Here is a 12,966-nt window from a genome sequence, read left to right as displayed (position 1 = left end):
ATTTCAACTGCAGAAAAATGCTTATACAGTAGCTAATTTTAAAGTAACATTTCTTTTGTTCTTACAATTTTTAATGCTGGTTGCTGTTAGTTGTAAACTTCCTGATTTTTTCAAAAAAAGGGAGCTGATTTTCACAGTTCACTTTTATTAAACTAGGTCATACTCAGTCTTCACTGCAGCCCATGAACTCAGGACTTGGTAGCATTGCACCTGACAGAGGAATGGGTAGGTTAATTTTTAAGTATTCTTTTCTTTCTTCTGAGAGCTGGACTTTGTTGTTCATATGCAGCCTTATTTAATGATGCAGGTGCAGCTTTTGTGCATCTGAAGGGGGAATTTTACTTTATGGTGTCCAAAGTAGAGCAAGATCTTAAGACTACTTGTTCAGTATCTCTGCCATCTGTGAAACTCCCATTGCATGAAATACTTATTGCCTACGCCGCACAGAGGTAGCTGATCTAAAAGCTCACCCTTTCTTACCTAAGAAGCTGCAACAAGCTCAGATTTTCAGAACAGTCTTTTCTTGTGCTCTTGGTGTCAGTAGTTCCCAGCCCAGCAGCAGCACTAGGTCCCCTCTGCAGATCTAGACCAGTACTGACAGTTGGGTGGGGAGCACTATAAAATCGAAGTATTTTACCTAAATTATATTTTTCTAACTAGCATGAATTATTACCTGTTCATGCTTTTTAAAGCATGTAAAACCCTCCCCGTTAGATCCAAAATTGTGGTGGAAAGCAGGAGAATGATTAAGTGACAATTAAAAGAGACCCAGGACACAAGAAGTAGGGTAAGAACAAAGAATATGAGGGAAAAGAGAGAAGGAGGAATAGAGAAAGGGGGAGCAAATGGAGGGTGGAGCCCTGGAAAAGGGTTGGAATACTGGAAATTAGAATCAGCAAGAGGGACCTTGTGAGACAGGTAAAAATAAGTGAGGAGAGGGGATGTCCTGACCTGGAAAAGTGGCAAATGTCTGTACCTTTGACTGAGAATCAGAGTGGTGGTCTCTTTCAAATGCTAACCCTGAGCATACTCAGGTGTGCACTTGGGTGGGGGTCAGGAAGCAGGATGGAAAAAAATACTGAATAGATCTGGGTCAGACAGGTATTGTAATGTAAGACATTTCCTGGTGATGCAGTTGAGTTGAAGAGTTTGTTACAACCACAAAATTACTGAAAATTACTAGAAAAGGATCAAGGCTGGAAGGAAGGACCTTGAAAGCAAAGGCTGTGTTTGAATGTCTTGCCCAGAATATTTAGTTCTTACCTATTTTCAGAGCTTTTTTGTTGTAATTTGTGCTCTTATACCACTCACTTTAGAGATTATGTGTACTCACTTTAATGAAACGATGAGACAGTTATACCACAAAGCATTGGCCAGTGTGGGGATCATGGAGAAAAAGTGAAACTTCAGGTGATAAATGAGCTCGGGGTAAAATGCATCTGAAAAGAAAAGAGGAGAAAATAATCAGGTGTTTGAACAGAAGCTAGTAAGGAAAAGCAGAGAGTCAGAGCAGTCTGTAAAGGGTGCAGAAACAGCTGAGCTACCTGAATGCAATGGTTTACATGCTCAGGTCATGTTAATGCTGACGCTCAAAGATGATTTAAATGAGAGGCCACAACTTTATTTTCACACAAGTATTGTATCTAATACCATAAGCCTCTTTACTAACTGTTCTTTGCCAATTCAGTCTTACCTATTTAATTCTCTGGCAAGATTTTTACTCTTGACATCTACTGTAGTTGATCAATACAAGATACTGTGAAGTATGAAAAAAATACTATTAGATATAATAGGATGTTACTAATGATACGTTTAATGAAGGACCCTTCATATTTGTCTAAGAGGGCCCAGGTAACTAAGGCATATTGTGCCTGTGCCTGTTCAACATTTCAGTATCTTCCAAAAGAAGCATCTGGTCTCCAGATCTTAGATCCAAATTCTTCAATCCAAACCTTGAGCAAACATGTCAATTCACTGTATAAGATGATCCATGAAGTACTGGGCTCTGAAGGGAAGAGACAAGCCCACTGTCTTCTGCATCTTCCTCCTCCTTGAACTCCCACATTGAATCTGTACGTCCCTGGCATTCTCAGGGCTAAAGAAGCATATGTACACCTGCACAAGGTCATACATACTGGACTATCCATAGCTTAATGAATGCCTTCTTCCCGGCTCTCAGAGAAACTTGCCTGCATCTGTTAAACCATTACCCATACCTGGCACATGCACTATTTTAAAAAGAATGTTATGGCACAAGCAGTGGAGTGCACAAGTCATCACAAACTCTGGTCCCCGTGGGGCTCTAGCCATCTGCTTGCTAATTATGTATACCACAGCCTGGCTGTTGCACAGAAAACAAACACTGCTGCTGGCAGCTTCATCCTGCCATATAATTACTGCAACTGGCACAGGCAGAATTCCAGAAAAGTTATGCCTTTTGCTGCCCATTACTGTTGCCACTTTTAGCTTGCACACCTTTTAAAGGACACACTTGCTCTTTCTGCCATCTTCTACCTCATTCTAACCTGCTTGCATCTGCCTTTGCCAGCCTGTGCTAATCTCCCTCTCTGACAGTGAAAGTACATCACATTACCCAAGATGTGCTTCCTGTGCCACACGAACTTTGTTTGTATTAAGTCAATGTTGATATGGCAATGGAGTCTTTAACATCTCACATATTGAGCTAATGTTGATATGACAGTGGAATATTTAACATCGTTTATGCAGCCCTGCATAAAATTCAGCTTTTTGATAGGGCAGATATATTCACTGCCTCTGCAAATGAAGCTGTTTTTCTTTGTCTCAGTTGAAATCTCAAGAGGTGACAGTTAGTTCAGAGCAGTCAGGCCATACTCCTGTGGTAGTCAAATCTCTAAGAAATACAAGATCTGAACTCATCAGCATCTTCCTTTCCTTCTCTCTGCTTTTCCTTGTGTGTGAATAGCTCTTCCCTGAGCCCAAATATTTGATAACAGTGGACAGTATTCTACTGTTTTCGTCTGTTACAGACAGACTTGAGAAGAAACGAACTGTGAGCATTCTGCCTTCCCCAGATCACAGGCTGTTTGGGCCCTGTGTCACACTGCTGGATAGTTATGCTGTACCACAGGCCCATAAATGGGATAACTTTTTATTAATGCAAATTCAGGTACTTACGTGCTATTGCAGTTAGGCAACAACTGAAAAGAAGTTGAGGATAAAAACTTCTCCATGCCTCAGGGGGAAAAGACTATGGACATCATTCCTAGATTTATGTATATTAAAAAAAGCTACCTGGTGTCACAATAGTATTTGGTTTAAAATTATATATGAAGATTATAAACACATCTGTATGAGTTATACACATGACTTCAGACTCTGCTTAATAATTTCTGCAGGTAGAGTAGTCCCTTCTTATTCATAATCCTTCAAAGGTATTACATTATATTGTCACATCCTAAAGCTTCTATTTGCCCTGTTGTATAGTGTGTCCTTATTTATGGATGAATACCCACACCAAAATGATTAATCATGTCCTCCTGCTAGAGTTCTGAGAAGTTCATTTTGTCCTACAGTGGCCATCAGGAGTGCCTGGACATGTTATTTGGTCTATTCTATCACACAGTGAAGAGTCTGAGATGCTTTTATCTTCTGTGCTGGCCACATTCAATCACCTTGAAATATTTATTAGAGAGTACCCTTTTTTAATCAAGCTGTGTTTCTAGTGAAGATCCTTTTGTTACTTCAATACTAGTAAATTAAACTATATCAGGAAACATTCAGGATCTGAGTTATGATTATCCCTAAGTTAAAATTGTGAAAATTGTCTCTGGTGTGATTTTGCCTGAGGCCAGCCAACGGTCTGCTGAACATCCCCTAGGCATGGCTGAAGAATTAGCATAGACCAGGTGCTGTGTGTTACAAGCAGTTTAGCTACGTTCATCTGGATTTGAATAGGAAATTTCCAATAGTATGGATGAAAGTTGTAATGTCTCACATGCATTTAATTTACAGAAACAGCTTTCCATTCCAGAGACTCCAGTGTTCGTATACAAGCTCCACCACATAGCATCAGTACCTTGTACCAGAGAAAGGCACCCATGTCTTCTGTGTGTGCCTTTTGGATGAGAAGTGCTTTGATCCTTGATGACATTGCTGAAAACTAGAAGGAAGAGCTGGGTATCAAAATGCTGCAAAATTACACAGCATGTCCACGGTATGGATCTATAGCACTTCTATTACATTATACACCCTGCATTAAGCTGATGGTTAAAAAATCAGTCATCCAGGTGGTCGTTAATGGGAGGCTGCCCAGGCAGAACTCCTGGCTGCCTCAGCAGAGCAGGGCCAGAAAGCTGGGCAGGAGCACAGGCTGGGGAGGATGGGAAGGGCAGCAGGTAGGTGTTAGCTACCACCAGTCTGCATAAGGGGTGATGGGAAGATGGGGAAGGCACAGATTTGATGTTCTTTCTGTCAATTCTTGTATTTGTGCTCCTTTTTGCACAAAGCTGGTGCTACTGTGCCAGTCACTAGCATCCAAAGAAATTGTATGTGAGTGCCCTGGACTAAGGCATGCTCAGGGCTCAGGGCCTTGTGCAGAAAGCTTTCCTCCTCCTCCTCCTTCCTTACTGCATACCCTTACAACATCTTTCAACTTTTAATTTCTTTTCTTTTGCTACTTCCAAATTATGTTTTATTTCATGGGCAAGGTTGTCTAACTCCAGTACAGCTCACAGGTATTTTATCTTCTTATACCTTTTTCTACAGAATTGAAAACTTGCTCCCTATAGGGTTTTTTCTCCTAATGTAGATGCTCAACATCAGATGTCAATCCTCAGCATTTTCTCACCAAACCAAGCACCTTCACTGCTTTAAGCCTCACATTGTTAAAGCTTACTCACATTCTCCAGACAGAAGTAGACAAGATGAACTTGTAGTAGTGTTATCAATTCCATACACTGACAACAGATCATTTCTTTTTTAATTCTCCTTTTACATCTCAGGGGGACCCATTATTTTCTCTTGCCAGAGCATTAACCTGAGAGGTCTGTTGAGAATCAGTGATGGTTCTTTATACCTTTTTATTTTCTCCCGAGTCACAGCTTTTCAAGATTCTCTTATCACATCTATATTATCTGCAGTTTATTTTTAAAGTTATTGCCTTATATTTTGCTGTATTAAAATAATTTTGTTGAATTTCTCAGTCTACCATGGTACCTATTATTGATTTTGCCTCAAATCAGATATGTAGACTTCAGTGGAAAATGAGTTCTTTTGCTGTGTCTATGTTATTTCATATAAATATACACACACACATGCACACATACTCTTCCGTATTCCTTCAGCTATTTGGTAACCTCTGCTAAATAGTTTACCAAGTGTTGCTTCTTATTAATATTCATTTAAATATGACAGGTTTCATTCTTGTTATTAGTTGCTATTTAATGGTGGATGCTTGATAATCCTCATGTGCCTTTTTTATCTGGATATTTCAACATAAAAATAAGAAACCTGTAGCATCTCTTGTTTGTTCAGTCTGAGTTTTCTAAAACATACTTTGTCTAGCTACAGAATGCTTCAAACTCATCAGGGCATTAAAAATAATAGCTCAAGATTTGTGGAACTTTGACGTGACGTCAAATAGCCAAGATGTTTTTATACTCAGTCATAAAGCTCACTTGAACACTAAATGTCCCATAGAGTAGTGCTGTGTGACCTCTTGATATCAGCACTCATGAAGAATGTTTCATTTAACTTCTTCAGATCATTTACTTTCCTGATTTGTGACAGACTAATGGAAATTTGGAGATTAATTCAGAAGCATACTCATTTGCCTGAGTGAATATGAACTTGGATTAAAACAGTTCAAGAGTATCTCATTAGATTTAAAATGTGTTTTTCAATTAACAAAACGTGTTTATAATGTAGGATGTGTCTAGTGAACAATTCGTCTAATGAGCTGGTGGCCGTCTTTAGGGATTCTTTTATTACTTGATTTACTGAATAGAAATCTAATTTTTCTCTGGCTGTTTGCTTCCTTTTATCACCTCTTTCTCCAAACTGACAATTCTATATCTAAAACAATTTCTTAACGTTGACTTTATCTTTCAATTAATAAAAAGATTAATTAAAGATTAAATAATAAATTTGGAAAATCGTTGCCACACTTGGGAAGATGCAACCTACCAGTCAATTCACTAAAGCAGACCAGCAGAAAACATTTAAGTGTGAGGAGGAATTCAAGTGCTGTTACTCCAAGTTACTGGAATAATTGTGCCCACAGAGGGGCTTTCACGTCACAGACTTGACAGATGTAATGCCTAGTTATGGGAAAGGTATTCAGCCTAGAAGAACCCAGGCTTTTTGGAGAGAGAATAAATCTCTTCAGAATGAGATGTACCAATGCTGTCATACTGAGACACCTGACCCAGCCAGCAGGAACAGCTGAGAACATACAACTAGCATAAAACAGGCATTATGATATAGCATTTGCACTGCTCGCTGCAAAGCAGAGCCTCTCTCCAGCCACAGTTCTATGCTCCTTTTCATTTACAGGTGTCCATGACCTTTTCTTGATCACTGACTATGCCACCTCTTTTCTTTCTTTCAAATGATGGGTACAAAATGAAAACATGTTGCCACTGCTTGGATTTTCACAGTAACTTGGTGTCGGGAGGCATGACGTGAAAGACATTGGTCCAGTTCCTACTGCTATCCAAGGAGCTTCTGATGTGAGAGATCCATGTGTCATGGTTCCCACCATGGAAATATTCACAGAATGTTTCACTCATTGCAAAGCACTACAAAAGGAGGACAGGAACATGTGCCATTTCTGGACACTTTGAGTATGGCAGTAAATCACTCTCAGTACTAGCACCTCCCAGTTTTTGTTTTGGAATCGTAAATCCTCTTGTGAATTTGTCACTAACCATGCTGAGAACCTCCTTCACAGCAAGCAGAATATTAAAATTGGTCTGTCGTAATTGTATTATGTCATCACTGGTTTTATTTTCCTAAATCAATTTCTGTTTTCTGCTAAATTACAAAAGATCATCCTTGTTATCTTGTTAGTATTTGATCAGCTCTATGGCTACATGATAGATACATCATATATCTACTGTCTTTAAATCCAAGACATAAACTTCATTATGTGATACTTCTGTGGTATCTGCAGGAAGGCCATGCGTTGTAAGAAGGCAGAAATCTCATCATTAAGCTTGCCATTAAAATTATCTGTCTGAAAGAGATTGGGTTTGGCCTGAAATCCATGCTTTATCAAGAGGAAAGATTAATTTTCTGTCTCATTTTAAAAAGTGTTTGTAATTCCAACCACTGAATTTCAGACCTTCTACTGACCTAAAAATCTGTTCATTTTTTTCCACACTCTTCCACGTAAATCATAATTTGCTCTTTAGTTAAGGTAGAGTGTTCAAACAGTGATATAAAGTGTTGGCATGAATTCAGACACATGAAATTGAGTGGTCTCTCCTCTGCAGCTAAATTTACCTTTACAGTATCTTGTTCTGCATTTATTTCAAAGTATAATAAACCACAGCACATTTAAAAATATTCTTAGGAATACTTCCTGTAACTTGAGTTTTAAATAAGACAATGTCATGGTCTGTAGATTTATTCAGTTAATGTTCACTGAATTTCAGTAATCCCAGTTATTCTCATGTTACATGACACCTGTTTCTGAGAGAAATAATTTACCTGATAACCTGATTTCAGCATCATACACTAAAATTAGCATGTAATGACCAAATCCTATTGATCTTCCTCAAAGCAAACCATTAGTCTAAGGAAAGATAAGAATATAAGATACTTTCCACCAGCCTGGGACAACTTTTCTTCTTCAGGATGAGCCCATTACTGATCTGCAAAGGCAGAGACATTATTTTAGAGAACAAGCATGGCATTTGGAAAACCATTCACTGAGTCATCCAGATGGAAAAATAATTTATTTAGCCACAGACTATAAAACTCTTCCAGCTTAGCAAACTGCTTGATCCTTATTCAAGCCTAATTATTGCAGGAGTAAAGGTCCAAAGCTGCTTTTGTTCCCTGCTTATAGTACTTACTGCTAATCTGGATGCTGATAGTTTCTATAGAAAGCCACTTCGTTATTTACTGGCCTGCTTTAGTTTATTTCCTGATCTTTTTAGCTATTTAGTAATCATGTAACAACAATTAAATCACAGAGCCTGAGGAAAATTAAATGAGTCCTACCCCCCAATCTATTACTCACTGTCTTGTAAAAAGACTGAAATAATATCTAAACTATTTAGTTACTATATGTAGTACTTATGTAGTACACTATATGTAAGTACATTTTTTCATTTAGTATTTACCCTTTAGTTTGATAGGTATGTATATAAATTAAGCTAAGCTTCAAGTCTAAACATAAACTATAGAAATTAGTCCTAAAACCCATTTAGCTTCATATTTTACATCTGACAAAAGGCAACAGTTGTGGCTGAGAGAAGCCTGTAAAGAAGAAAAGAAAAATTCCAGGCATAATGTATTTGTGGTTGAGGGAGTTCCTGATGCAAATCGTGATTCTCATAGGCCTTGATATATTTTTTTTTTTTTTTTTTTTTTTTTTACCACAGCTTCTTGACACAAGCTGTTCCATGGTTTAACTATGTGTTATCTAAATAATTGCCTTCTTTTATTTGTTTTCAACTTGCCATCTTACTTGACCCTTACTTAGTTTTGTACTGGAATAGACAGTGAATGATTGTGACCTATTCACCCCCTTCATCCCTTTTCTAGCTTCAGAGACCTCTATAAAGTCTTCTCTAACTAAGGAGAATAACAGCAAAAAATTTTTCTAATAAAATGGAATTAAGTCTAGAAAATCCTAAATGCTTAAAATGACCAGATGTCATGGTATCAATGAAACCCAGCTAAACTCTCCTTGTAAACTACTGTTCTTTCACCCTTTCTTGCATTTTTTGACTTAGTGACATTTTGCTGAACTGAGTAGAATGAGACTAATTGCTGTTTGCATGATGTTAAGCTGGAACTTCAGCAAAATTGCTTCTGTTGGAGTATTGTACAGTTATATGCACTTTTTGCCTCTCTTCTTGCAAAACAGTGTTCTTGGAATTTTAATAGCCAGAAGAGATCAGAGACTAATTTTTCTATTATAGATTAGACATCCATATTGAGTGTCCTTCACGCTATACTAGAGCCCAGGATTGCCACTAAATACTACAAAACAGTGTAATCTGCTGTCAAAAATAGCTCCTGCAGCTGCACAGATTTATCTTGAAGGTCTCTTAGTCTAATCCAATGTTTGTAAGAACTGATGATGCCTCAGAATGCCTAGCAGGGCTGCAGGCTGTTACAGTGCAAATGTAAGAGTTGTTCTGAGGTTGTAGAACTGTGTCTGTTCCTGAATGAAACATCAGTTGCAATTGCATATTTTAAATATGGGCTAATTTTTCTGAGTATCATAGTAGATCTGCAGAAATTCATATGTATGAATAATCTGAAATTCTATTGCTTTGGGGTATTTCCTTGAATGGAATTTATCTTTTTTAACAACAATTCAAAGATTTACTTTATAGATCTTTAACTTTTAAGAACACAGATACAGTACTGTTCTTCATGTGCAGATTAAAATCTTGGGAATATAATGAATGAGTCACATAATTTAAAACTTATTAATATTGTTAACTGTTAAGGTTCACTGCTCCTTTTCTTAAGAGTGCTGTTTAACATAAGGACTCTTTTATAGTTGTCTAGTACTCCATGTTTAGACAGTCACTGATCTGTGCAGTTTCAGTGCTGCACAGAAAGGTCTGACACCCTTTCTTCAGAAATAAGACAGGCAGCTAACAGAAAATCCAGAACAAAGAGGACACATTTGGCAAGATTTTAATCCAAATCCCCTGTGCTGATATGTAGGCAATATATGAATTTTGGATTCAAAAAATTAAGGTTGTTCTTAAGGCACTGGACTTTGCCTTCTCAATTCGCTTTCAGCAGATTTTAGTAACAGGATTCTGAATGACCTCCAGTAAGAATGGGAATAAAACTGCATCTATCTTATCGGTCCAGTGTAATTAAGACTTCCCAGGGTTAGTGGGGATTTAAACATTTATACTCTTAAACTAAAATCAGGAAAACACAAAATAGACACTGATATTCAAGTTTTTAATCACAGATAAATTTACTGCATGTAACCTTCTAAAGCCCACTGCTGATAAATACTTCAGCTGCAACCAATGAGCAAAGATTGAGACCCTTATTTAAACAAGTCTTGATGTAGGTAAGGTCCTTTTGAGCTGATTGGAGAAGCTTTGATTATGAAACTGCGAAGAAAATCAGACCTTTTCTTCACTTTTAGAAAGCCCCTCAACTCTCAGAAATGAGGACTGTGATACTTGCAAAATATCTGAAAGGATACAGTTAAAAGCTCCTTATTCTGTGTTTGGAATGGATCTACATTTCTCAGTGATTTGCTGTGCCATGGAAGCCAGTCTTCTTTATGTTTTCTTATGTAAGGAAACAACCTTAAAAGATTTGCAATTCGTTATGGGCTAAAAGAGACAGAGCAAGTTTGACTTCTTGTCTGCAATCTTAAAGCCCCCAATCAGGGAGCATAAACCTACTTTTCCATTAGAGGTCTGTTTCCCTTTACTTTCTGCTTACTTTTCACACATGTCCACTCATCTTTGCAGGGAACAGGATTGTGGATGATATTCCTGAGCTAAAATTGCTATAATAACAATCTTGAGTTTTACCTCCAGTCAGTTCACATGCCTATAGGTTTTCTTTCACTACCATATGCCACAGTAACCAGCTCCAGGATGCTCCCCGCTACCCAACTCCTACTTTACTTACCACCTATAGCAGAGATCAAAACACTGATCTTTGGCTCCACCTTGTGATCTCCCTGTCAAGACTAACGAAAATGAAATTAGGGAATCCTTGATCCTGATTTCGGCTGATTTTGATCTCTCTGCCTGTATAGGAAATGGAAAAAAACATCCAGTTAGATTCTTTAGGTCAAAATACTGGCTTTAGATGAAGCAATAGGGTTAAAAATGGGTAGGCTCAGAAGTGTGAAATAAATTATCCAAGAGAACAAAACAAAATAAAAAGTGCTTCAAGGAGGTTGCTGGGCAAACTGGGAATTATCATCTGAGATGGTAAAGTGACAATGGTAGAATGCATAAAATAGGACACAAAAGTGTCTTATTTGCCAAATACGTTGACAAAGAGAACTAGTGAAAATTGTACCCAAAATTTGCTTTACTGCATAATGTGGCAATTTTTAATTTTTTTTTAGTCTGAACATTTGTCCTTCACATGTCCATGAAAACAACACTGATATCAGAACTGACTACACAGGTAGCTCTTGGTTCCTAGCAGGACAAAAATAAACAAGTGAAGCATTAACGTCAGTTTCTGCTTTGTGAGAATGTGCTGTGGCCAAAAAGATTTTGACACCACTTGCACCTTTAAAGCTTGAGTGAGTACCAGTGCATAAAGCTGATAGTATAAGCTGGGCCCCTGGAAAGTACTTCACTTTCAGATTTCAGAACAGTTACTGCCATCGATAAAGTACAGAACTGGAAGGTAATCTTCTCAACAGACAAAAGGTCAGACTATAAAACTTTTGCTTGCCATTTTCCAGAAGAAATTCATCATATTCATTCATCAAATGTAAAAAGAAGGGGTGTTTTCACGTTGAGTTTCTATGGGCAGTATTGCTTCCCTTAATTTTTAGAGTTGATTTATTATTAGTTTTCTTATGTTGATGGAATATAGAACTAAAAATATTTAAAATCTTTCCATTTCAAATCAACGTAGTGCAAGTGAAAAATGTTGCCTCTTGGACAGTTTATATATTTGTACTGCTGCAATAACTACCAGGAAGCAGTGCACTGAAATGGAGAAGGTATCTCATGTTTGCCATGTGAACATATTCATTGTGCTGCTTTGATACTACAGTTATACATGGACAGAAGTATAAAAGAGTCTGCAGTTATTATTAGTTTGGGCAGTTTCACTATCTTATGTGCATTTACAATCAAATCGTGATGGTGCACAGAGAAATTCATGGTAAGATAAAAGTTCATGACCGGTAAAATATAGCTGAATTTCAAATACGTAGGATAAGTTCTGCTAACTAATATTGTCAGTACATATTATGGTATAAAATAAAGTGATGTATCTCTTTGTGCTAGAAGTTTCTTTAAATAGAAATAAAAGTGATGAGGAAGGAGAAAATAGAAAGTTAAGTACAGTTATTTCTAAAAATTAATATTTTGAACTTCAAAAACATAAATGTGGCTACAAATCTTATTTAAAAGTAAAATTTACCATATGCAGGAAATTATTTATAGTATGGCTTATAATTAGAGGATGAAGGTATGTATTTTGTCAACAATTTTCTCTTTTCTTATAGATGAAAGTGTTCATTATTTTGGGAATTTCAGCAGCCACAGCCTTCACAGCTGTTTTCTTTTCCTTTCTTAAGATAGGCAAAGATATCCTCTTTGGTAAGTAACGGAAAAAAATACATGTAATTTTCATTTGTCAGCGATTACTGTTAAGCTGAAAATATACTGGCACTGCAGACAGTTTAGCAATAGCAGTTTAGTTTAATCTCTTTTTACGTGTAAAATAGAATATCTGACTTCTGCAAAAATTATTCCATGGGTGTTTTCTTCTAAAATGCAGCTTCTTAAATTCACAAAGGAAAACTCTGTATGTGTAATATATCTCAATTATGTATTCCTTGACTAGCAGTGAGTTTACTTAGTGACATTTATGTGTTAGATGACATGTTTACAAGCAGATTGCTGGATTTCTCTCCCAGACTGCCAATCACTACGTTTAGTCATCCCAGGCTAGTCACTTGCCATGTCCACCTGGCACCCTGGTGCTGGCCCACAAGGGTGCACATCCTCTGTGGGTCTTGTCTCTGCTGACACCCTGTGGGTACCATGTAGATTTTAGAGCATCTCA

General features: G+C 37.4%; 1 protein-coding gene across 1 annotated transcript in view; it reads left to right on the top strand.

Moving 5' to 3' along the window:
* Nucleotides 1–12,966, top strand: part of TPO (thyroid peroxidase) — a 110,546-nt gene that overhangs the window by 52,576 nt on the left and 45,004 nt on the right. Inside the window, 2 exon segments of the mRNA XM_026844028.1 lie at nt 12,404–12,497; nt 12,679–12,729. Of these exon segments, the coding sequence (XP_026699829.1) occupies nt 12,404–12,497; nt 12,679–12,729 (145 nt within the window).

The sequence above is a fragment of the Athene cunicularia genome (genome assembly GCF_003259725.1).
Source record: "Athene cunicularia isolate RWA chromosome 3 unlocalized genomic scaffold, athCun1 chr3_part1, whole genome shotgun sequence".
Classification (NCBI taxonomy): Eukaryota; Metazoa; Chordata; class Aves; order Strigiformes; family Strigidae; genus Athene; species Athene cunicularia.
This window is presented reverse-complemented; position numbering and strand designations above follow the sequence as displayed.